Source organism: Mauremys reevesii, linkage group 13 (genome assembly GCF_016161935.1).
Source record: "Mauremys reevesii isolate NIE-2019 linkage group 13, ASM1616193v1, whole genome shotgun sequence".
Classification (NCBI taxonomy): domain Eukaryota; kingdom Metazoa; phylum Chordata; order Testudines; family Geoemydidae; genus Mauremys; species Mauremys reevesii.
Window position 1 is genome coordinate 17,053,122 of NC_052635.1, and position 25,192 is coordinate 17,078,313.

Genomic DNA, 25,192 nt, shown 5'->3' on the forward strand with positions numbered 1-25,192 from the left:
GGCCTGGGGCAAAGCAATTTTGGGGGCCCCTTCCATAAAAAAAAAGTTGCAATACTATAGAACACTATATTCTTGTGGGGGCCCCTGCGGGGCCTGGGGCAAATTGCCCCACTTGTCCTGTCCCCCACCCCCTGTTGGGCAGCCCTGGTCTGTAGTTCCCCGGATCCTCCTTCTTCCCTTTTTAAAAGATGGGCACTACATTAGCCTTCTTCCAGTCATCCGGGACCTCCCCCCCGATCGCCATACAGACAATTGCAGATGCTCCCTGGCTGGCCTGGGTGGGGCTAGCCTAGAAAAGTGACTTTCGGTTTTGCTTTTCCAGACTCTGCATCTGGGTCCGGGCTAGCGAAGGTAACAGGGCCCTCAGGACATCCACAATCCCCTGCCCTGGGGTTCAGGGCCCCCAGGTAGGGAGAGAACCCAGGAGTCCTGGTTCCAGCCCCCCCCCCCCAACAGGATAGGACCCAGGAGTCCTTCCCCCCAAGCCAGGGATAGACGTGTGTGTGCGCTGCGACCAGGGAGGACCTTGTGTCTCCCACCCCCAGCACTGTGCAGGGTGGATGTTCAGTGCAGGGGAGGGGGTTGGAGTCACGGCCCAGCCCTGCCCGGCACCGCCCATGGAGCCCCCCCCCCCCACCTGCTGGCCCCAGGAGTCACGGGGTCTCGCCCTCAGCAGAGCGGGGTCTATGACCCTAGACGGGCAGGTCCGGCTCTGCCCAGCAGGGGACAGCCTGGCTCTGGGAGCAGGGCCCTGGAGGGGAGAGTTGGGATTGGAGCCAGTGCAGAAAATTCAGCAACTTGCTGGGTCAGAGCCGCCCCCGACTTCTGTCCATCCTGACCCCCCTCCCGCACTGTCCAACCCCCCATTCCGTCCATCTGTCCATCCTCACCCCCCCACTCTGTCCAACCCCCCTTCTGTCCATCTGTCCATCCTCACCCCCTGAATGCCTGTCCAACCCCCGCTTCCATCCATCTGTCCATCCTCACCCCCCATGCCTGTCCAACTCCCTCTTCTGTCTGTGCGTCCCCACTCACGTCTCCCTCCTTCCGTCTGTCCATCCATCCCCCTACATTTCCATCTCTCAGCCGTACCCCAATCTCTGCTGGGGGCTGGGGCCATGTCGGGGGGGTCTGATTGTCTGGCTTGGCTGAGAGTCCTGATGGTGGGGTGTGTCCATCCCACTCTGGGCAAGTGGGGGTGTCCCCCTCCTCAGCAGAAGTGCAGGGCCCCATGATGCTCCCCTACATTTCTCCACCCTCCCCCGGCCCCCAGCCATTCCCTCCATCCAAACATCCATCCCCACCCCACCCCCTCCGGTCCATCTGTCCATCCATCCATCCCTATTACCCCCACACACACACATTTCTCCATCCAGTTCCCAGCCGTGCCCCGGTCCCTGCCAGCCCCCACTTGCTGGGAGCTGGCGCCGTGTGCAGGAAGGGGGGATCTGGGGAGGCCCGAGAGGAGCCATCACTCTGATCTCTGAGCTAGGCCCGTGAGCCTGCGGGACTCCCTGCCACAGGACCTGGCTGAGCAGGGGGGTGGGGCTGGGGTCTCAGAGCCGTTGCTGGGGGACACTCCCTGTGCCCATCAGTTTCCATGGGAACCCTGTATCTCACCGCACACCCTTCCCCTGCACAGATCCCCGACCCCAGACCGAGATGAGGAGCTGCGGCCTCCTGAACAGTTCCAACAAGCCGGGTGAGTCAGGGCGGGGGGGTCCCATGACTGATGCCCCCCTCCCCTGGATCCTATGGGGGGTGTTGTGGGGGGGCCCATGGCTGACATCCCCCTTTCCCAGTGCCTGTGGGGGTCAGAGGGGCCCCTGGCTGATGTCCATCTCCCCCCAGTGCCCCTGCGCAGCGGCTCGGTGACGGTGCTGATCCGAGGCTTTGTGGCGGACGTGGGCTGTGAGCTGCTCTACAGGAACGATGAGCAGGGGCCCGTGGAGGCCGTGTTCGTGTTCCCCGTGGACGCCGAGGCGGCCGTCTACGCCTTCCAGGCCCGCCTGGGGGGCGCCTGCATCCAGGCCCAGCTCCGCGAGAAGAAACAGGTACCGGGGGGGGGGGGCATGGGTCCAATGGGGGAGAGACGGTGCCAGGGGGCAGGGTATGGGTACGCCCGCGCTGGCTAGGGGGCAGGGCAGTGCGCTGTTGTGGGGGCAGGGGGATCTCAGGGTAACCCTATCTCTCCCAGCAGCTGCAAGAGCTGCACAGGGACGTGCTGGCCAGGGGGCAGGGCAGGGGGATGTCGGGGTAATGGGGAATCTCGGGGTGACGCTGTCTCTCCCGGCACACACAGGAGCTGTACGGAAACACGCTGGCAGTGTGATCTCGTGGGATAAGGAGAGCTCAGGCTGACCCTGTCACTACAGGCGGTGCAGGAGCTGTTACTCCTGGGGGAATTAGGCACCAAAAAATTAAAATTTTGCATTTTTCTTGTCAAAATAACACAATGTAGTCACGCCAGTTTCCATTATTTTGGTAATTTATTTCAAAATAGTGTCAGCAAGTTTGTCTGTAACAACACAGACCAAAACAAAGATTCTGGTAATTTTTTTCAACGAATAGATTCCTTTTGAGGCCTATTCATACAGAACTTGGTGTAAGAATTCATTGAAACTACAATACAGAACCGGATTTCCTGCCCCCCTCAGAAGCAGCACAAAGGCTTCGGGGAGTCAGGGGTAACGGAGGAGCTGAGGGAGAGGGAAGGAGTCTGGAGTGAACCTCGAGGATTGTTGGGGGTCGGTGGGAGAAGTATGGAACAGGTTTTTTGCGGGGGAGGGATTGTTAGGGAGTTGGGGAGCCTCCCCCATGCAGACCCTGGCTCACCCCAAGCCTCTCCCATTCAGTCAGACACACCCCATCAATCTGTGCAGCCTCTTCCCCCATCCCTGTGTGCCCTGCATCCCCCTTCCCTTGCTCTCGTGTGGCCTGCAGCCCCCCTCCCATTCAGTCCTTGGCTCAATGGTGTCACCCCACTAGCTCCTGAGCCCACAGCCCAGCCTCTCCCCCCACCAGCCCTTCTGAACCCCTCTCTGTGACCACCACCCCCCTGCAACCCCGTGTGCCCCACTCCGTCCTAACCTGGCTCCGCGGGCAGGATGCTGTGAAGAACTCGCCTCTGGTGGGTAAAAGGTGGAACTGCAGCAGTTCTTGGGCAGAATGTATTTTCTGCGGAGGGGGTGAGGGGAATTCTGCGCCAGATGTGAATTCTGCGCAAACGCAGTGGTGCAGAATTCCCCCAGAAGTAACCTGTATGAAAATGTGCTGGTTGGGGGGCAGGGCAGGGGGATCTCAGGGGCAGGGGGATCTCGGGATGACCCTGTCTCTCCGGCAGGCACAAGAGATGTATGGAGACGCGCTGGCCGGGGGGCAGAGCTCCTTCTTGCTGCAGCAGGAAGGGGCCGGGGGCGATGTTTTCAGCTGCTCCCTGGGGAACCTGCCCCCTGGGGAGGAGGCGGCGCTGACCCTGCGCTACGTCTGCGAGCTGCCGCTGGAGCCAGATGGAGCCGCCCGCTACATGCTGCCAGCTGTGCTGCGCCCCCGCTACACGCCCCATGGTGAGACCCACAGATCCCCCTGCTCCCACCCGCGTGCCCCATGGTGAGACCCACAGATCCCCCTGCCACTTTAGCCTGCCTGGTGAGACCCGCAGTCCCCATCACCCCTACTGCACACCCTATTGTGAGTGACCCCACAGCCTGTAACCCCACAAGGTCCCCTAGCCCCTGCTGCATACCCCACAGGGAAAGACCCACAGGGACCTTCATAGACCCATAGGTCACTACTATGTGCCCCATGGTAAGCCCCCCCTCAGCTCTGCAATCCCCGCTCCAGGGTATGTGACTCCCCCCTGGGCCCTTTCCTGATATCCCAGCATCCCCCCATGCCCCTCAATAGCCCATTCCCCCCATAGAATCATAGGACTGGAAGGGACATCGAGAGGTCATCTAGTCCCCTGCACTCATGGCAGGATTCATTATCTAGGCCATTCCTGACAGGTGTTTGCTCTTAGAAATCGCCAATGTTGGAGGTTCCACAAGCTCCCTAGGCAATTTATTCCAGTGCTTAACCACCCAGATAGGAAGTTTTTCCTAATGTCCAGCCTAAACCTCCCTTGTTGCAATTTAAGCCCATTGCTTCTTGTCCTACTCTCAGAGGTTAAGAAAAACAATTTTTTTTCTCCTCGTAACAACGTTATCCATACTTGACAACTGTTATCATGTCCCCACTCAGTCTTCTCTTCTCAAGACTAAACTAACCCAATGTTTTCAATCTTCCCTCATAGGTCAAGTTTTCTAGAACTTTAATCAATATTGTTGCTCTTCTCTGGACTCTCTCCAATTTGTCCACATCCTTCCTCAAATGTGGCACCCAGAACTGGACACAGTAATTCAGTTGAGGCCTAATCAGCGCAGAGGGGAGCGGAAGAATTACTTCTCGTGTCTTGCTTACAACACTCCTGCTAATATAGCCCAGAATGATGTTCCCTTTTTTTTTGCAACAGTGTTACACTGTTGATTCATATTTACCTTGTGATCCACTATAACTCCCACATCCCTTTCCGCAGTATTTCTTCCTAGGCAGTCATTTCCCATTTAGTATGTGTGCAACTGATTGTTCCTTCCTAATGGAGTACTTTGCATTTGTCCTTCAGACCATTTCTCCAGTTTGTCCAGATCATTTTGAATTTTAATCCTATCCTCCAAAGCACTTGCAGCCCCTCCCGGCTTGGTATCTTTCTCAAACTTTACAAGTGTACTCTCTATGCCATTATCTAAATCATTGATGAAGATATTGAACAGAACCAGACCCAGAACTGATCTATTCGGAACCCCACTCATTATCCCTTTCCAGCATGACTGTGAACCACTGATAACTACTCTCTGGGAATGGTTTTCCAACCATTTTGCACTCACCTTATAGTAGCTCCAGCTAGATTGCGTGTCCCTAGTTTATTTAAGAGAAGGTCATGGGAGACAGTATCAAAAGCCTTACTAAAGTCAAGATATACCACATCTGCTGCTTCCCCCCATCCACAAGGCGTGTTACCCTGTCAAAGAAAGCTGTCAGGTTGGTTTAACAGGATTGGTTTTTGACAAATCCATGGTGACTGTTACTTATCACCTTATTATCTTCTAGGTGTTTGCAAATTGATTGCTTAATTATTTGCTCCATTATCTTACTGGTCTGTAATTTCCTGGGCTGTCCTTATTTCCCTTTTTACAGATAGATTTGCCTTTTTCATCTCTCCCATCTTCCATGACTTTGCAAAGACAATTGCTAATGGCTCAGGTATCTCCTCAGTCAGCTCCTGGAGTATTCTAAGATGCATTTCGTCAGGCCCTGGTGACCTGAAGACATCTAATTTGTCTAAGTAATTTTTAACTTGTTCTTTCCCTATTTTAGCCTCTTCTGATCCTACCTTGTTTTCACTGGCATTCACTGTGTTAGACGTCCAGTCACCACCAGCCTCCTTGATGAAAACCGAAACAAAGAAGTTATTAAGCATCTCTGCCATTTCTGCATTTTCTGCTATTCTCCCTCCCCTCCCCCCAATGAGTAATGGGCCTACCCTGTCCTTCATCTTCCTCTTGTTTCTAATGTAGAATGTTTTCTTGTTACCCTTTATGTCTCTGGCTGGTTTGATCTTGTTTTGTGCCTTGGCCTTTCTAACTGTCTCCAATTGTTTTTCCTGTTAGACTCACTTCACATGGGACCTCACTTGCCAACTCCCTGAGTTTGCTAAAGTTGCCTCTTGAAATCCATTATCTTTATTTTGCTGTTCTCCCTCCTACCATTCCTTAGAATCATGAACTCTACCATTCCGTGATCACTTTCACCCCAGCTGCCTTCCACTTTCAGATTCTCAACCAGTTCCTCCTTATTTGTCAAAATCAAATCCAGAACAGCCTCTCCCCTGGTAGCTTTCTCCACCTTCTGAAATAAAAAATTGTCTCCACTACATTCCACAAACTTTTTGGCTAATCTGTGCCCTGCTGTGTAATTTTCTCAACAGAGGTCTGAGTAGTTGAAGTCCCCCATCACCACCCAGTCCTGTGCTTTGGATGATTTTGTTAGTTCTTCCTGGTTAGATGGTCAGTAGTAGACCCCTACCCTGACATCACCCTTGTTTTTTACCCCTTTTATCCTTACCCAGAGACTTTCAACAAGTCTGTCTCCTAGTTCCATCTAAACCTCAGTCCAAGCATACACCTTTTTAATATATAAGGCAACACCTCCTCCCTTTTTCCCCTGCCTGTCCTTCCTGAGCAAGCTGTACCCTTCTATCCCAATATTCCAGTCATGCGAATTCTCCCACCAAGTCTCTGTGATGCCAACTGTCATAGTTGTGTTTATTTACTAGCATTACCAGTTCTTCCTGCTTATTCCTGTTGTGGAAAAATCGACCACACGATTATTTTTGGATCAGATTAGCCTGAGGCTCCTTTATTGATCAATCAAACATGCATGAATGGGGGAGTCAGCCAAGGCAGCCGAACCCCCTCCACCCCCCGACCCGGATAGATAAAATACGAGAGCTTATATAGGATAAAACCACAAAAATTACATATACTTCCTTAAAACTTTACATCCACATAAGGCATGAAGCAAAGCAGCTTTTCCTGTTTTCCTTAGTTTTGCCCTTTGTGGTTTCTTCCTCTGTCACCTGGCAGCTATTCATCACAAGCTGTTACAAATGGTTAGTTTTGCTTCTCTAGTTTCTACAGTTAGTTCTGCTTTTATAATTTCTTTCTACCCTTCTTTTTTCGACCTTCCCCTCCTTTTTCTACCTTCAGGCCGTACATACAGTTTGCTTAACCAAAGTTTAGGCCTCAAAACATTTTTCCTCCACATTCCCCATACTTCTCACCTTCGTATACAGACATCTAAGATACTGATTTGATTCCCCCCCCCACCAGTTCTGTCTTGTCTCTCCTTTATCCCGCCCATAACAGCCCATGCTCCCCCCAAATTCCAAACCTTCTCCCAGGTCTCCATGTTGTTGACTTACCTGAGGGCTTTGGTCACCTGCCCCCGTCAAACCTAGTTTCAAGCCCTCCTCACTAGGCCAGCCAGTCTGTAGCCAAATATGCTCTTCCTCTTCCTCGCTAGCTGGGCCCCATCTCTGCTTAGCATCCTTCTTTCTGGAACAGCAGCTCGTGGTCAAGAAAGCCAAAGTGCTCCTGGCGACACCATCTTCACAGCCATGTTGCCGGCACAGAGGCCCGAGGCGACAGCAACCGTGGTTCGTTGCCCGGAGTGCCTCGCTCCAATAGACACACCAGGGTGGAGAAACAAAAAAAAAGGTTTATTTGAGCCCAAATAAGATGGTGCAAGGGAGACATAGCAATCTCAAATCCTGCACACAGATACAAACAGCTCTCTCTCTTTATACATGATTTTAGCTAAGCATCTCTATTACCCCCCACTACCTACCCCTCCCTCTACTCACCCCCCCTCCTCCCCCTCGCGTTCCCATACAGCAAGCACATTATAAAGACTTGGCAGCAAACATATTATCTCGTTAGTAACTTTTCTTGACCGGTCATTCTGTTTCACTCCCTTCAGCCAGGTGCAAGCAGGCTGTATAATTGCCTCCTGGTACTGATAACTAGTTGCCACACATTCCATTCTTTCCATCTGGCCTGTGGGGTTAATTAAAGTCTAAACATAGAAGCGGTTCGGGCAAGCAGAGGCCTGATACAGGGAGCCTTCGTTGGCACTGTTGTTTTCCACCCCTCTGTCAACACTGGGCCATGCCTGGTGACACCAACAGCCAGGCATTCGCCTCCAGGATGCATCTGTCTCTGCCTGGGCCCGTGCTCACCCCGTGTCTCTCTCTGCAGGGTGGGACGGGGAGGACGTCACCCAGGGGGTCCCGCGAGTCCCCCAGGGGGAGCTGCCCTACACCCTGAGCCTGAGCGCCACACTGCAGTCACCCCACGGCATCGACCGCGTGCTCTCCAATTGCTCCCTCACCCCCCTGAGCTACACGGCCGGGAACTGGACCAGCGCCCAGGTAAGGGCTCACCCGGACACCTGGGTCCCCACTATCCCCACTGGGAGGGTCAGTATGGGTGGGTCTGCGCAGGGGGGTGATGGGGGCTCTGGGCCGAGGGGTGGGTGCCAGGGCACTGGGCCTGGGTCCTGGGTGAGCATATACAGGGGTGGGAGCTCTGGGGCAGGGTGGGGGTGGCGGGGAAGAGGGTTGAGCGACACCAACAGATCCGGGGAATTGCCCACGTTCTCTGGGGAAAATCTCAAGGGGCTGAGACCAGCCTGTGGGGGTGAAATCCTGGACATTCGAGGGTCCTGGTTCCCTTTGCTTTCTGGGAGTTTCCTTCTCCTTCATTTTGAATGGAAGAAAATGGGGGGTGGGAAAATATCACCCCCAAATTGGAAAGATTTAGCCAAACAAAGTCAGAATTTTCCCAGTGTTTTCTGCAGGAAGAGCCAAGTTCTGGTGTTGCCTTTGGGGTGTTTTTCCCTCCCTCTCTCCCTCCCTCCTAACCCGGAGTTGCTCCCTCCCTCCGGCTGCATGGGGGGCATCCTGGGAACCCTGCCCCCCCCCCAGGAGCCGAGGGGAGGTGACGGTGTCTGTCTCCCCCCAGGTGTCTCTGGCCGAGGCCCCCCCGTGGGGCCGGGACGTGGAGCTGCTGGTGTATTACGCGGAGCCGCACAAACCCAGCGCGGTGCTGGAGCTCGGGTTGCCCGGAGCAGAGCCAGGTGGGGGAGTCCTGCATCCTGCTGCCCTGGCCAGTGGATCCATGGGATGGGGATGTTGGGGTGGGGGTTTCTGGGCAGTGACTTGGGTTCAGGGGGCCCGGGGCAATGAGGGGGATGGTTGGGGAATGGGGGGATATAGTGCAGGGGTGGGCAGACTATGGCCCACAGGCCAGATCTGGCCCCTCAGGGCTTTGGCGACGGCCCATGGCACCACTGGCACCACGTCCCTGCAGCCCCCGGGTTGGGGGGGTCACAAGGCTCCGTGTGTTGCCTCCAGGCACCGTCCCCCGCAGCTCCCATTGGTCAGGAATGGGGAACCGCCTCCAATGGGAGCTTCGGGGGAGGTACCTGGACGCGTGGCAAGGGCAGCACACGCAGCGACCTCCACCCCCTCTCCCCCAGGGGCCTCAGCGCTTCCTGGAGCGGCGCGGGGCCGGGGACAGGGCAGGCATGCAGGGAGCCTGCCCTGGCCCTGGTGTGCACCGCTGCCACCCCGGAGCCCGAACCCCTCCTGCACCCCACCCCCAAACTCCCTGCCCTAATTCCCCTGCCTGCACTGCGCACCTGAGCCTGCTCATACACCCTGCACCCCTCCTGCCCCCCAACCCCCTTCCCTGAGCCCCCTCGTACACCCCGCACCCCTCCTGCACCCCAGCTCCCTGCCCTAAGCCCCCTGCCTGCACCATGCACCCCTCCTGCACCCCAACTCCTTGCCCTGAGCCCCTCGTACACCCTGCACCCCAACTCCTGCCCTGAGCCCCTCGTACACCCTGCACCCTCCTGCCCCCAACCCTCTTCCTGAGCCCCTCGTACACCCTGCACCCTCCTGCCCCCAACCCTCTTCCTGAGCCCCCTCGTACACCCCGCACCCCTCCTGCACCCCAGCTCCCTGCCCTAAGCCCCCTGCCTGCACCGCGCACCCCTCCTACACCCCAATTCCCTGCCCTGAGCCCCCTCGTACACCCTGCACCCCAACTCCCTGCCCTGAGCCCCCTCGTACACCCTGCACCCCTCCTGCACCCCACCCCCCGACTCCCCGCCCTAATTCCCCTGCCTGCACCGTGCACCCCTCCTGCCCCCCAACTCCCTGCCCTGAGCCCCCACGTACACCCCGCACCCCTCCTGCACCCCAACTCCCTGCCCTGAGCCCGCTCGTACACCCCACACCCCTCCTGTACCCCAACCCTTTGCCCTGAGCTCCCTCCCGCACCCTGTACCCCTCCTGCCCCCCAACCCCCGTCCCCGAGCCCCCTCGTACACCCCGCACCCCAGCTCCCTGCCCTAAGCCCCCTGCCTGCACCCGGCACCCTCCTGCACCCCAACCCCTTCCCTGAGCCCCTGCCTGCACCCTGCACCCCCCCTACACCCCAACTCCCTGCCCTGAGCCCCCTCGTACACCCTACACCGCAACTCCCTGCCCTAATTCCCCTGCCTGCACCGCGCACCTGAGCCCGCTCGTACACCCCACACCCCTCCTGCACCCCAACCCCCTTCCCTGAGCCCCCTCGTACACCCTGCACCCCAGCTCCCTGCCCTAAGCCCCCTGCCTGCACCATGCACCCCTCCTACACCCCAACTCCCTGCCCTGAGCCCCCTCTTACACCCTGCACCCCCTCCTGCACCTCACCCCCGACTCCCCGCTCTAATTCCCCTGCCTGCACTGCGCACCTGAGCCTGCTCGTACACCCCACACCCCTCCTGCACCCCAACCCCCTTCCCTGAGCCCCCTCGTACACCCCGCACCCCTCCTCTGCCCCAATCCCTTGCCTTGAGCTCCTTTCAGCACACCGCACCCCCTCACACACCCCACCCCCCTGCGCCAGCCCTGCATACAATTTCCCCACCCAGATGTGGCCCTCAGCCCAAAAAGTTTGCCCACCCCTGATATAGTGTATTAAGATTTTCAGAAAACCTTTTCCAAGGTCTGTCACCAAAGGCTCTTACGCAAAGTAAGTTGTCAGGGCATAAGAGGGAAGGTTGTCTCATGGACTGGTAACTGGTTCAAAGACAGGAAACCGAGGGTAGGAATAAAGGGTCAGTTTTCAGAATGGAAAGAGGTAAATAATGATGTCCCCAGGGGTCTGTACTGGGACCAGGGCTGTTCAACATATTCATAAATGATGTAGAAAAAGGGGTAAACAGTGAGGTGGCAAAATTTGCAGAAGATACAAAACTACTCAGGATAGCTCAGCCCAAAGCAGACTGGGAAGAGTTACAAAGGGACCTCACAAAGCTGGGTGACTGAGCAACAAAGCGGCAGATGAAATTCAGTGTTGATAAGTGCAGAGTGATGCACACTGGTAAACGTCATCCCAACTATACGTATAAAATGACAAGGCCTAAATTAGCTGTGACCACTCAAGAAAGATCTTGGAGTCATCGTGGCTCGTTCTCTGAAACCATTTCTCCTGCAGGCATTCTGCGCCAAAACGTTAAAATTCTGCTCCAAAAATATAAAAATTCCAGGCACCGTGTTCTAAATTTCTGCAAATGTTATTTGTCAAATAAATGTGGAGGCTCCAGCCTGGCAGTGGGGAGCATGGGCCACTGGCTGCACAGAGGTGGGAGATCACTGTGCAGCGCCCACCCGGAACACGGACTCAGCGCTGAGGCTGCACCCAACCCTGACAGTGCAAGGACCGGGCCTGCCCCAGAAACACCCCAAGGCCCTGCCCTCTGTGCCAGGCGCACCAGGTGTGGGGCAGGCAGGCTCAGCAAGGCAGGATCCTTGTGTGGGGGGGCTTAGTGTGGGGGGATGCAGGTGTGGGGTGAGAGGACTCTGGGTGGGGCAGTCTGGATGCGGGCAGCTCAGTGGGGGATCTGCAGGTGGGGGGGATCTGGATGCACAGGAGCTTGTTGGGAAGTTCTGGGTGCAAAGATAATGGGACTCTGCAGGGGGTTAGGGTGAAGGTGGTTAGGGCTCAGCAGGGTGGGCTCGGGTGGGGGGCTCAGTGGGGTGGGGATCTAGGTGCAGCTGGTTGGGGCTCAGTGGGGTTGGGATCTGAGTGCAGATGGCTCTTTGGGGTGGTCCAGGTGCAGCGGGAGTGGGGCTCATCAGGGGAGGTTCTGAGTGCGGGCGGGTGAGGCTCGGCAGGAGGGTCTGCGTATGAGGGTGTCTGGATGCACATGGGTTGGACGGATGGGGGAGCAGCTCCCTCTACAGGGATCCCTCCCCCTTCAGCTGAGGAGCGATGGGTGCAGGAAGTGGTGGTGGCGGAGGGGGAGTTTGCAGAGCTTCCTGCAGCTGGGGGAGAAATCTGGGGGTGGGTCTGACCTGGCCCTAATTGCCCTGCCGGGGAAGAGGAAGTCCCGACCTCCCCAACCCAGCCGGGACCAGCAGCTGAACACAGCACAGGACAAGAGCCACTAGCTGGGTCTTTCCTAGTCCTGCCCCCTGCCCCACAGTGATTTACCTTCCGCTGGCTGCCCTGGGCACCTGAAACATACGGCTGGGAGGGTCAGATGCCCACTTTTGTGGCTTCCCTTTGCTTCCCTGATAGGAAGTCATTTTTTTTGCAGGGAAGCAAGGAAATCGGCACTGGACATAAATTCTGCGCATGCGCAGTGGTGCCGAATTCCCCCAGGAGTAGAACATCCACGGAAAGTGCAGCTGCAATCCAAAAAACAAACCAAATGTTAGGAATCATTAGGAAAGGGATAAATAACAAGACAAAAAATATTGTATCGCCTCTAGATCAGCAGTTCTCAAACTGTAGCAACCTGAGGTCCCCCACTTTGATTTTAAAATTTTCAGGGACCTCTCCCCTGCCCTGCCCCTTCCTGGCCAATGGGAACTGCGGAGCCAGCACTCTGGCAGGGGCCATGAGCGGAGCCTCACTGGCTGCCATGGGGCCACAGGGAGCTGGCAGCCGTTTCCAGGCAGAGGAGTTGAGCGAGGGAGAGGGAAGAGTTTGTCAGCGGGACCCGCAGACACCATGGAGCTCCCTCGCAGACCCCCAGGAGTCCGAGGACTCCAGTTTGAGAAACGCTGCTCTAGATAAATCCATGGTTCGCCCTCACAGGCAACGGATTGAAAACAAACAAAAGGAAATATTTCTTCACACAGCTAAGGAGGGATATGATCGAGGTCTACACAATCATGACTGGTGTGGAGAAAATAAATAAGGACGTGTTATTTACTCCTCATAACCCAAGAACCAGAGCTCACCAAATGAAACTAATTAAGCAGCAGATTTAAAAAAAGCAAAAGGAAGTCTTTCTTTACACACTGCACAGTCAATCTGTGGAACTCCTTGCCAGAGGAGAAAGCCAGGACTGTAACAGTGGTCAAAAAAGAGCTAGATAAGTTCATGGAGGATAGGTTCATCAACAGCTATTAGCCAGGATGGGCAGGGATGGTGTCCCTAGCCTCTGTTTGCCAGAAGCTGGGGACGGGTGACAGGGGATGGATCACTCGATGATTCCCTGTTCTGTTCATTCCCTCTGGGGCACCTGGCATAGGCCACTGTTGGCAGACAGGATACTGGGCTAGATGGACCTTTGGTCTGACCCATTGTGGCCGTTCTTATGATTGTGGGTGGGTGTTGAAGGAGCTGGGGATGAGGTGTGTGTGGAGCTGGGGCGGGGGAGACCAGAAGAAGCTGGGAACCAGAGGGGGGGTCTCAGCGGAGCAGGGAGTGGGAGGGTGGGGTGCCTGGGAGCAGGTAGACACTGGGATGCATTTCAGGTTTGGGGATACGGCGCAGAACAGGGGATGGAAGGGAAGGCGCTGAGGGGCTGGTAATTGGGATCAGTGTGGGATCTAGGGGAAAGAGGTGTGAAGGGAGGGACAGAGGGGTGTGGCTCTGGGGCAGTCGGGATGGTGGGGGATCTAGGGAGAGGGTGATATGGGGGGAGGGACAGAGAGGTCGGGCTCAGGGGCAGTCGGGCACTGGGGGTGGTAGGGGATCTATGGGGAGGGCAGGAGAGAGGAGGGACATGGGTTGGGCTCTGGCTGGAGAAGTCAGGTGGGCCTGGGGGCTCTCGCAGACTCACAGGGCTCAACCCCATGCCTGCTCCATTTGGGGCTGGCCCCGTCTCCCCGCAGGCTCCCTGATGGGCGACCCAGCCGTGATGGTGACCCTACTGCCCAGCCTGCCTGAGGCGGTGCCGGGCCAGAGCCCATCCGGGGAGTTCATCTTCCTGCTGGACCGCTCCGGCAGCATGCGGTGCCCCATCGACGGCCGAGACCGCTCACCCCAGCGCATCGACAGCGCCAAGGTACGGCCAGGCGGGAGGCCGTGCTAGATGGGCCTGTGGAGGGGAGCAGCTCAGGCTGGCTGGGCCTGGTGGGCAGAGCTGGGTGGAGGAACAGCCCAAGCTGGTTAGGCCCGGGGGAGTGACTTCATCTGTCTGTCCGTCCCCAGGAGACCCTGGTCCTGCTGTTGAAGAGTTTGCCCCTGGGCTGTTATTTCAACATCTACGGCTTTGGGTCTCGGTTCGAGTCCTTCTACCCGTGAGTCCAGGGCTGGGGGTTGGTGGCAGGGCAGGATGGGGTTGGGGTGTCCCTTGCTTCAGCTGTCCCTCCCCTGACCCCTTGGCGCCCCCTGCAGGCAGAGCGTGGCATACACCCAACAGACCATGGCCGAGTCCCTGCAGCGCATCCAGCAGCTCCAGGCCGACCTGGGGGGCACCGAGATCTTGGCGCCGCTACGAGCCATTTACCGCAGCCCCTGCCGGGACGGGCACCCACGCCAGGTATCAGGGGCAGCAGCAGGGTGTCCCGGGGCTTGGAGAGGGGCTGGGGGGAGCTGATGGCGGGTGCTTGGAGAGGGGCTGGGGGGGTAGCTGACAGTGGCTTTACGGGAGGGCTCAGAGTGGGACTGTGACCAATGGGGGGCCAGTGCCCCTGGGGGTGGGAGCAGTCCATGGTGGGCAGGAGCTAAGGGGGGCTACCTCTGTCTAGAGCTGGGTGGCAGCGCTGGGAGGGAGGGAGGAGTGCCAGGGAGGTCTCTGGGAGGGGGGTCAGTGGGGCAGGCTCTTTGGGGGCTGCCCCCATTCCCAGGGGAAGGGGGTGTCTCCAGGAGGATTTGGGGTCCCCAGCTCTGACAGCGTCTCTCCCCCGCCAGCTGTTCGTGTTCACGGACGGGGAGGTGGGGAACACCAAGGACGTCATCACTGAGGTGCAGCGTCACCAGAGGTCCCACAGGTAAAGGGGGCACCTGCCCCCCCCAGCATCCCTCCCACCCTGCCCCCAAGCACCCTCCAAGTCCTGCCTCCCAGCGACTCCCCACCCTGCCCCCTACACCCCCCCAACCCTGCTGTCACAGTGCAGAGTGGCCCCCAGCTGAGAGTGCCAACCTCAGCGCAGACTGTCGGAAGCCAGGGCAGATTCCCCAACCCCCAGCCTGGGGGTGTTCCCTGGAATTCGGTTCCCCAGCCAGGACCAGGCATGCACACCCGGCTCACGGGCCAGTCTCACCACGGACGGCCCCCATGGGTGCTCCAGCCAAACTGATCCCCGGACAGACTGGATGGAACGAGATTGGGCATCAACCCAAAGTCACATGGTTCTCCAGGCACTGAGCCTGCTGACGGGACACTCCAGAGCTCGCCTGTGAACTAACCGCGGGTGTGTTAGCTCGGAGAAGGGAACAGCCAGCGAGAGGTTAGCGCAGTGAACCACGGAGCAGGTGAGTCGGTTTGTGAATTCAGAGGATGGGAGAGACGTGGGATCTGCATTCCCCAAGGGTGCCCCGGAATGGCTTTGGGGACCTCAGCCTGGTGTCCAGAAGGCCCCTGATGGCAGCCAAAGAGCTCGGAGACGCGCGATCCCTCCCAGGGTCCCTTTTCCTCGCTGAAAACCATCCGGCGAGTTTCCATCAGCGCCCGGGTCTCGCTGTGTGGCCTGAACGCAGACAGTTAATGGCACGTCCATTGGCCTGCGTCGGGAGCTGTGCTTCAGAGTGAACGCAGTTCTGCATTTACATGGGCCAGGTCCAATGCGGGGGACACGGTGCGATGGCTGAGACCGTCCATCCTCACACCCCGAAACACCCGCACTCGGGATTGCTCCAGCGGCACAAGCACAAGGAACTATGGGGCGGGGTGAGCTCGCGATCAGCAGGGTTACGGAGAGTTGACGACACCGCCGCCGCCGTGTCTCTGGCTCTCATGAATTCAGAGCAGCTGTGGTTCCCAGGGCACACGCTGGGCACGTGTGACGCGCTGACGCCCGCTTTGCTCTGCTCTGCTCTGCCCGGTGTCCGGCTTGAGTGCGCGGGCCCTGCAGCGGGTCTGTGATATGCGCACCGGCGAATTGCCCCCCTGCGCTAATCAATAGTAACCTGTCACACGGCATCACGCCTGTCCCCCAGCCCTGCCACCTGCCCCCTGGGACCTCTCAACCCTGCCCCCAGCCCTGCTGGCCAGGGGACTGTCTGCCCCACGGCACCCCGCAACCCTGCCCCCGGCCCTGCCGGCCTGGGGACCATCTGCCCCACAGCACCCCTCAACCCTGCCCCCAGCCCTGCCGGCCTGGGGACCCTCTGCCCCACGGCACCCCTCAACCCTGCCCCCGGCCCTGCTGCTCTGGGGACCCCCCAGCAACCCCAGACTCTGTCCCCTTAGCCCTGCCTGCCTGGAGAGCTCCCCAGTAACCCCAAGCCCTGTCCCCCCCGCCCTACTGGCATGGGCACCCTCAGCAACCTCAAACTCTCTCCCTCCAGCCTGGGGACCCCCAGCACCCACCAACCCTGCCTCCCATTATCTCGCCAAAGCTGCTGCCTGCCTTCCCGACCTGGAGACCCCCCTCAAACTCTCTCCCTCCAGCCCTGCCAGCATGGAGAACCTCTGCCCCTATCATCTCCCCCCAGCCCTGCCAACAGAGAGACCCCAACCCCAGCATCTGCCCATCCCTTCACCTCACCCTGCCCCCCAGTCCTACTCACCGCTCTCCAACTGCCCCCCAGCACTGAATTGACCCCCCAGCTCTGCCCCTCCTACTCCTGTCTCTGACCCCCCACCCCCTGGACTCTGCCCCCCTGCAGGTGCTTCTCCTTCGGCATTGGGGAAGGGGCCTCCACGGCTCTGGTCAAAGGCATCGCCCGGGCAGCAGGGGGCAGCGCCGAGTTCATCACGGGCCAGGACCGCATGCAGCCCAAGGTGAGAACCCAGGAGTCCGGGCTCCCCCGGCTCTAATCCACCAGACCCCACTCCCCTCCCAGAGCTGGGAGAGAACCCAGGAGTCCTGACTCCCAGCCCCCCCGCTCTACCCACCAGTCCCCATGCCTCACCTCCCCCCCATGCCAGGGTAGGACGCTGGTGTCTTGGCCCCACCCTGTGTGTGCTGGTCTCTCCCCCAGGCACTGCAGTCTCTGAAGCGGGCCCTGCAGCCGGCCGTGACTGGGATCTCGCTGAGCTGGGATCTGCCCCCCGGGATGGAGGCGGCGCTGCTGGGCCGGGGCCCTGAGGTGATCTTCCCTGGGCAGCGGTGCCTCATCTACGCCCAGCTCCGTGGGCAGCCCCAGGTGAGAGAGCAACCTCCCCCCACCCACCCACACGCACGCGCACACTCACACACACACTACGCCCCCAGGGCTTGGGGTCAGTGACTGAGCCAGGAACCTCCCACCCCCTCCTGGGTGGTAACTCTGAAAGAAGCAGTGAGAGGTAAAAAGGCATCCTTAAAACGTGGAAGTTAAATCCTAGTGAGGAAAATAGAAAGAAGCATAAATCCTGGCAAGTGAAATGTAAAAATATAATTAGGAAGGTCAGAAAAGAATGTGAAGAACAGCCAGCCAAAGACTCAAAAAGTAACAGCAAAAAATTTTAAGAACATCAGAAGCAGGAAGCCTGTTAAACAACCAGAGGGGCCACTGGACAATCGAGATGCCAAAGGAGCACTGAAGGACGATAAGGCCATTGCAGAGAAATTAAATGAATTCTCTGCATCGGTCTTCACAGCTGAGGATGTGGAGTGGGGGCGGGGGATTCCCAAACTGAGCCATTCTCTTTAGATGACAAATCTGAGGAACTGTCCCAGATTGAAGTGTCATTCAAGGAGGTTTTGGAACAAATTGATTAGCTATTCTCCAGGCATTTTTAGTTTATGTGACACCAAATTTTAAAAATGGCTCCAGAGGCGATCCCGGCAGTTACAGGCCAATACGCCTGACTTCAGTACCGGGCAAACTGGTTGAAATTATAGTAAAGAACAGAATTCTCAGGCACGTAGGTGAACAGAATTTGCTGGGGAAGAGTCAACATGGTTTTTGTAAAGGGAAATCATGCCTCACCAATCTACTCAAATTCTTTGAGGGGGGATCCAGTGGCTATAGTGTGCTTGGACTTTCAGAAAACCTTTGATAAGGTCCCTCACCAAAGGCTCTTAAGCAAAGTAAGCTGTCCTGGGATAAGAGGGAAGGTTCTCTCATGCATCGGTATCTGATTAAAAGATAAAATATCAGGGTTGGAAGGGATCTCAGGAGGTCATCTAGTCCAACCCCCTGCTCAAAGCAGGATCAATCCCCAGACAGATTTTTGCCCCAGATATGTAAATGGCCCTCTTAAGGATTGAATTCATAATCCTGGGTTTAGCAGGCTAGTGCTCAAACCACTGACCTATCCCTCCCCAAGGAAACACAGAGTAGGAATAAATGGTCAGTTCTCAGAATGGAGAGAGGTAACTAGTGGTGTCCCCCAGGGGTTCTGTACTGGGACCAGCGCTAACATATTCATGCATGATCTGGAAAATGGGCATACATTCAATATGTTCATACATGATCTGGGAAAAGGGGTAAACAGTGAGATGGCAAAATTTGCAGATACAAAACTACTCAAGATAGTTAAGTCCCAGGCTGCGAAGCGCTACAAAAGGATCTCACAACATAGACGGGGAGTTATATGGGCCTGTGGTTCCCCTGATCCACCAATATTCAGGAACGTGGGCCCGGCTCCAGCAATGTTTGGGCTTATATTTAATCAGAACCATCCTGTCCATGGGACGGGGCAACCCCCCTGGGCCCCACACTTCAGGGGGATGCGGGGTCCAGGGAAGTGTGGGGGGTTAGCAGGTGGCCTGGCACTGGCAGCAGCAAGTGACCAGCCCCAGCCTGCCCTGCTCTGCCCCACCCCCACTCCACCTCTTTCCCCAAGTCCCCGCCCCCACCCTGCCTCTTTCCAGCTTCCTCCCCCTCCCCCGAGCGATGCCGGGAGCCGGCGGGGCAGAGCGCAGCGGGGCAGGCTGGGGCCGGGTTGCTCGCTGTTGCCGGCACCAGGTCCCCTGCTAATCCCCCAGGCCACCCTGGACCCTGCATCCCCCTGAAGCGCGGGGGTCCCCAAAGTGCGGGACCTGGGGCAGTTGCCCTGGTCAGTCCTATGGACTGGATGGCTCAGCTTGGACCCATTCTGGGCACCACCAAAAATTATACAAACCTGGGTGACTGGGCAAAAAAATTGCAGCTGAAATTCAGTGTTGATAAATGCAAACTAATGCACATTGGAAAATCCCAACCCCACATATAAAATGATGGATCTAAATTAGCTTTAACCACTCAAGAAAGAGACCTTGGAGTCACTGTGGATAGTTCTCTGAGATCATCCACTCAATGTGCAGCGGTGTCAAAAAAGCAAACAATGCTGGGAATTATTAAGAAAGGGATAGATAATAAGACAGAAAATATCATGTTGCCTCTGTATAAATCCCTGGTACATCCACATCTTGAATACGGTGTGCAGAGCTAGTCACCCCAACTCAAAAAACTTATATTGGAAGTGGAAAAGTTTCAGAAAAGGGCAACAAAAATAATGAGGGGTATGGAACGGCTGCTATATGGGGAGAGATTACCTAGACTGGGATTTTTCAGCTTGGAAAAGAGATGACGAAGGGGGGACATGATAGAGGTCTATAAAATCATGACTGGTGTGGAGAAAGTGAATAAGGAAGTGTTATTTACTCCTTCTCATAACACACAAACTAGGGGGTCACCAAATGAAATTAATAGGCAGCAGGTTTAAACTGTTGGAAGGCAGGATACTGAGCTAGGTGGACCTTTGGTCTGACCCCATATGGCCCCTCTTAAATTTTTAATGATGGTCATTGGGCTGGGGGTCTCTGTGCCATCCCAGGCCATTGATTTCAGTGAGGAATGTTAACTCTGATCCCTAATGATGGCAGTTGGGCTGGGGGGGTCTCTGCACTAGCCTGGCTGCATTGATCTCAGGGGCACGTCTATGCTATACATTTACATCTGCGCAGCTGCGCCACTGTAGCACGTCTGGTGAAGACGCTCTAAGCCAATGGGAGAAGTTCTCCTGCCGACACGGCCCTGCCTCCATGGGGGGCTAAGGTCTGTGTAACTACGTCGCTCAGGGAGCTGGAGCTCAGGGGTGTGGATTTTTCACACCTCTGAGCGACGTAGTTATACTGCAGCATGTGGTGTAGATGAGACCTCCGTGGGGATCGATAACTCTGTTCCCTACCAGTGACCACTGGGCTGGAGGTCTCTGTGCTACCCCAGCCCCATGGATCTCAAAGGGGGTCGTTATCTCCTGACCCTACTGATGGCCGTTGGGCTGACTAGGCAGCCCCCTAACTGCTGTGAATTGGGCATATTTACCCCCTTTGTTCTGTAACCCGGGTCTGGGGGGGTCCCCAGGCATCTTCTCCCCCCTCGCACTCCACCTCTGACCCCCTTTCTCTGCCTGCAGCCCCCAGACACTGCCGTGGGTGGCGTCAGCCTGCAGTACCGCATCCAGGACCAGACCTACAAGGAGACGCTGCAGTTCCCCCTGCAGCCACAGGATGGAGACAGGTGACAGCAACGCTCCCCTGGTCCTCGTCCTTCCCAAGCCGCTGTGTCCTGCCCCCCACATCCCCACCCCCAACAGAATAGAGATGGGAGGGGACCTGCCCCAAGTCACAGAAGGAAGCAGGAGTCTTGGCTCCCAGCCTCCCTGCTGTGACCACTAGACCCCACTCCCCTCCTATAGCCAGAGATAGAACCCAGGGGTCCTGGCTTACACACACAAACACACACACTATCCCACTAGCCCCTAATCCCCTCCCCACAGTGGCTGGAACCCAGTGGCTGGAACCCAGGCATCCACAGCTCACCCCATGACTCTCTGTCCCCGGCACAGGCTGCCCGTTCACCGGCTGGCAGCCAAGTCGCTGCTGCTGGAGCTGGAGGGGGCCGTGGACACCGGGTCGGAGGGGGACCGGTGCCGGGCGCTGGAGACCAGCCTGAGCTCGGGGGTCGTCTGCTCCCTCACGGCCTACGTGGGGGTGGACACGGAGCGGGGGCAGCCGGTGCAGGAGCCGCTGGTGAGACGGGACATCCCGCTGGCAGGTAACCCTGGAAGCAGGATCAGGGATCCCGGCACTCGGTGGGGGGGACAACATGGGAGAGGGCTCAGGTGGGAGGGGGACCCAACCCGGCACTGTGGGGGAACGTGGCACTGGGGGGGGGGGAAGGAGGAAGGAATTATGGGAAGGTCCCAGAACAGGGGGATCCCAGTGTGAGAGGAGGGACCCAGGAGCATTGGAGGGGGGACATCATGGTTATGGGCTAATGTTCCTGTGCTCTTCTCCCTGCCCCCGCTCCCATGGGGCTGTGCTGCCCCCTCCCTGCACCCCAGGGTGACCCCAGTGCCCCCGTCCCCAGGGCAGGGGGAGAGCGGCTGGGTGGGACAGGGAGCAGCCCGCCGGGCCTGGCCTGTGGGACGGACGGACGGACGGACAGATGGACCCAGAACCGGAGACTCAAACAGATGGGGGCAGAGACCGAGAATCAGACAGTCGGACCCAGACAGAGAGACACAGACAGGCGGGGACCGGAGGGGCAGGCGCATCGCTGTCATGAGCAGGCCTGGCTAGCGGGGGCCTCTCGCCCCCCTCCCCCAGCATCCTGCCCTCATCCATGGGGTGCAGCACCCGCCCCCGTGCCCCCTGGGGCTTGATGAGGGGTCTAAGCTGGGGGAAAGCTGCAGGGGAGGGGCTGGATCCAGGGGGTCCCAGCTTGGGGGGATGGGCTAGGGGGAGATCCAGACTCTGAGGGAGCTGGGGGGAGAGGAGGATGGGGCTGGGTGTTGGGGGTATCCAGCTGGGGAGGCATGGGAGAGGGGTCCCAATGGTGTGTTGGCTCTGGGTGCTGTGTGGAGGGGGAGGGGATTTCCCTTCCCTCTCTTAGCCTGTCTCTGTCTGCGTGTCTGTCTGTCCCGCTCTGTCTGTCTCCCACCCAGCCTTCGGGGCCGCACCCCGCATGCGGAGATTTCTGTGTTCCTCCGTGGGCCATTCCCCCCCTGTGCTCAGGGCCCAGGCCCAAGGGCTTTCCAGTGTGTCCGTGGACTGCGCCATGGCCTGCAACCTGCAAGTTAAGAGCTGCCGTCCCCCCGTCCTCCTCCGGGACACTCACCCCCAGAGCTCCCCACGGGCAGTAGGGGCTCTCTTCTCCCCCGGCACCGCTCCTCCTGGCTCCCTCGTCACGCTGAAGCGCAGCTGTGGGAGCCCCCGACACGAGGGCAGGAAGTCCTGCACACTCAGCGCCCCGCCGGAGACCGCGTCCAAGGAAGGTGAGGGGGGCAGGGGCTGGGACTCAGGACTCAGAGATGGGGGGAAACACCAGGATGACGCTTCATCGGGTCAGAGACAGACGTGCCCTGACGGTCCCAGAGCCGGGCAAGTGTTTAACAGCCACATAGAAAGTGAAGGAACTTCCTGGGCAAAACAGCAGTGTGATGCTGGGGGAGGGGGAATCCACAGCTGGTTGTTTTTTAAGTGTCGGGACGTAAATGATCTTGTAAGAAAATGGAAAAAATAAGGAAACTCCCAGGCAATAAACTCTGTGAAGCTGGAATTTGGGGGGGTGAGTTTGTATCAATGAGCTACATGTGGGGAGGGCCCAGCTGGGCAGCGGAGGGGGTAATCAGTCGCTTTTTAGTAACAGAAATGTCGCTGGGCAGTTTTCTCTGAAATGGGCACAGCTAAATTCCCAGACAAAAATACCTTGTGAAGCTGGGCCCAGGCTCGGGTGTTTGTACAGGTGAGTTCAGGGGCACAGATCGTGGTTGGCCCGGTCTGGTTTCTAAACAAAGAAGCCCACGAAAGGCAGAAATGTTAAAGTTAAGGCTTCCCTTAAACCTGAATTTGAAGAGTGTGGAAATACAACCTTACTGTAGCCCAGGTAACCTTAACTCTGCCTCATAACCCTGGCCCAGGCAGCTATAATATCATATAGACTGTGTAACATCCTGTCTCCCCTATACCCTTAGACGCTTCTGTGTCTCCCCAGACGTATATCTGTATCACAGGTTGTAGTGCAGGATGGTCCCGGGGTCAGATTGTGTTTGAGAAACACCCTGGGGTTGTGAGATTAATGATTGGGGCTGAAACATTCACAGGGCCCAAGGGACTTTGGTTCCCAACTCCAACTGCAAATTAGTTGTCATCCCATGGGTGCAGGAAGCGGCAGAGTTGAGGGTGCCCACAGAGGGGTTAAGGGTGCAGAGAAGCAGATAAAGGATGCCCATGGATGGGGCAGAGTTAAGGATGCCCATGGATGGGCAGAGTTAAGGATGCGTGGAGGGTAACAGTTAAGGTTGTTGGCTGTCCCCCAGCCTGGACAGGCCACGTTGCTGTTCTGTACCCATAACCTCGTGCAAGAGCCATCTCCCCACGTCTCTCCCTAGAGCGGGCACCGGAAGTGTCTCCCCTGCTGAGGCTGGTGTCTCTGCAGAATGCCGACGGCTCGTGGGACCTGGACCCCCGGCTGGCCGCTGCGCTGGGGGTGAGCGAGACCGACGCCAGGGGGAGGATGCCCAGTCAGGTGAGTGCAGAGGGCGGAGGAGAGGGGAGAGATGAGGGGGCAGGTGCCATGAGTTGGGCCTGTTCTCAGCTCCCTGATGAGACTGGGCGTGACCCAGGCTGGGGGCGGGTCTGAGAGCGACTGGATCACATGACCCCTGAATCTGGAGCCCAGTGGGGGAGACGGGCCCACAGTGGGGAGCTTGCAGGGGATCGGAGCATTGGATTGAGGGGTCCCAGAGCTAAGGAGGGGGACATGGGGAGGCCCAGGCTGGGTCCTCTCTGAGGCTGTCTCCCTACCCCCGGGCATCCCACCAGGCATCTGGGTAGGGGGTCCATGGTGCTAGAGTGGAGGGGCTGGGAACGCTCTGAGTCTGGGGAAGGGGCGCTGGATTGGGGGGTCCCCAGGGCAGGGAAATGGGGGCAGTGCTGGGGGGCAGAGAGGTCTCTAGAGTGGGGTGATGGGGGCAGCACTGCGGGGAATCAGGGGGGCCCCTGGCGCAGGGAGATGGGCAGCATTAGGGGGCCGAGGGATGGGGGCAGCACTTGGGGGACCAGAGGGAGTCCCCAGACGGGGCGCTGTCTCGGGCTGTGTCTCTCCCTCCTGCACAGGATGTGGCCCTGGGGGGGCAGAGGGGTCCCTAGGGCAGGGGGATGGGGGCAATTCTGGGAGGGGTGCCTGGGGGTCCCAGGGTCGGGGGGATGGGGGCAGCGCTCAGGGGAACAGGGTCTGGGCGCTGTCTCTAGCTGTGTCTCTTCCCCCCACCCCCACCCCCAGGACGTGCCCCCTGGCATCTGGGCCACGGTGCTGGCCGTGGTCTGGCTGCACGGCCGGGCCGTGGGGCAGCGCGACGAGTGGGAGCTGCTGGAGGCCAAGGCTGTGGGCTGGCTGCGGGGCCAAGCAGGTGAGACGGGAGTGGGTGTTTGGGGGCAGGGCCCAGGTCGTCTACCAGAGAGCCCCTGCCCCATAGGCCCCCCGACCCTCTGGAGACTGTCCCACAGCCCAGCCTGCCCCCCCACCCTGAGATCCCACAAGCCCACAGTACCAACCCCACCCCATAGGACCCCACAGTCCAGCCAACCACAGCCCTGGGATCTGCGTCCCATGGGCCCCCCGGCATCCTAACAGCCTCTGGTCCCCCAGCCAGACCCCCAGAGGCCTCCAGTCCCAGGACAGACAGGCTCCCAGCCCCCCGTCCCCCCAGCTCCCCGAGGTCAGTGCCCCGGGCTGTGAGCTCTGTGCCCTTTGTCCCCCATTCCCTGGCTGGTGTCTCCTCCTCCCCCCCATCCCCCTGTTCCCCAGGCTGATGTCTCCCCCGACCCTCTTCTCGTTGCAGGGCCCCGGCTGAGCGAATGTCTGGAAGCCGCCAACACCCTGCTGGGCTGCAGCGTTGGCCCTGCTGTCTTTGGGCTCTGAGCCCCCCCAGATCCCTGTACCCCTCCCCCCAAGCTACCCAGGGCCTCCAAACCAGCTGAACCTCCCCATCCCTATACCGCCCCACCCCAACTACCCAGGGCCTCCAGCCCCGCTAACCCCCCCACAGGGATCCTAAATTAAGAGCAGCCAGTTGGTTGCATAAGTTTAAGGAAAACAGTTTAAACTGACCCAGTCACTTACAGCGGAGGAAGGTGGTTGTGCAGACAGGCCCTTGCTGCTGCGGGCGGAGACTGTCTCTGCCAGCCCCTCGCTGGAATAAAGCAGTTCCCCCGGTT

At 58.1% G+C, this 25,192-nt stretch overlaps 1 protein-coding gene across 3 annotated transcripts; it reads left to right on the forward strand.

The window, feature by feature from the left end:
• The first annotated feature begins 273 nt into the window (after window positions 1–273).
• LOC120381339 (von Willebrand factor A domain-containing protein 5A-like) lies at window positions 274–25,192 on the forward strand. Of its 3 annotated transcripts, none has more exons than XM_039499551.1 (18): window positions 274–351; window positions 1,643–1,702; window positions 1,852–2,054; window positions 3,344–3,566; window positions 7,857–8,029; window positions 8,622–8,736; window positions 13,784–13,956; window positions 14,103–14,191; window positions 14,289–14,433; window positions 14,805–14,884; window positions 16,725–16,839; window positions 17,040–17,204; window positions 20,386–20,489; window positions 20,818–21,026; window positions 21,919–22,248; window positions 23,365–23,501; window positions 24,258–24,384; window positions 24,817–25,192. In XM_039499551.1, the coding sequence occupies exons 2-18, from the start codon at window positions 1,663–1,665 to the stop codon at window positions 24,894–24,896; spliced, it is 2,508 nt and encodes an 835-aa protein (XP_039355485.1). In that variant the 5' UTR covers window positions 274–351; window positions 1,643–1,662; the 3' UTR covers window positions 24,897–25,192. The 3 variants fall into 3 exon arrangements, with proteins under 3 accessions (XP_039355485.1, XP_039355487.1, XP_039355486.1); XM_039499552.1 differs by having other exon boundaries at window positions 314–407; XM_039499553.1 differs by lacking the exons at window positions 16,725–16,839; window positions 17,040–17,204; window positions 20,386–20,489; ... (3 more) ...; window positions 24,258–24,384; window positions 24,817–25,192 and having other exon boundaries at window positions 14,805–14,888.

What these genes read in the sequence shown, in the direction of transcription:
- LOC120381339 (XM_039499551.1), top strand. Translation starts at nt 1,663, where the DNA reads ATGAGGAGCTGCGGCCTCCTGAACAGTTCCAACAAGCCGG. An exon ending in AGCGCATCGACAGCGCCAAG is followed by an intron (nt 13,957 to 14,102) that starts GTACGGCCAGGC and finishes GTCCGTCCCCAG; the next exon opens with GAGACCCTGGTCCTGCTGTT. An exon ending in GGGACGGGCACCCACGCCAG is followed by an intron (nt 14,434 to 14,804) that starts GTATCAGGGGCA and finishes CTCCCCCGCCAG; the next exon opens with CTGTTCGTGTTCACGGACGG.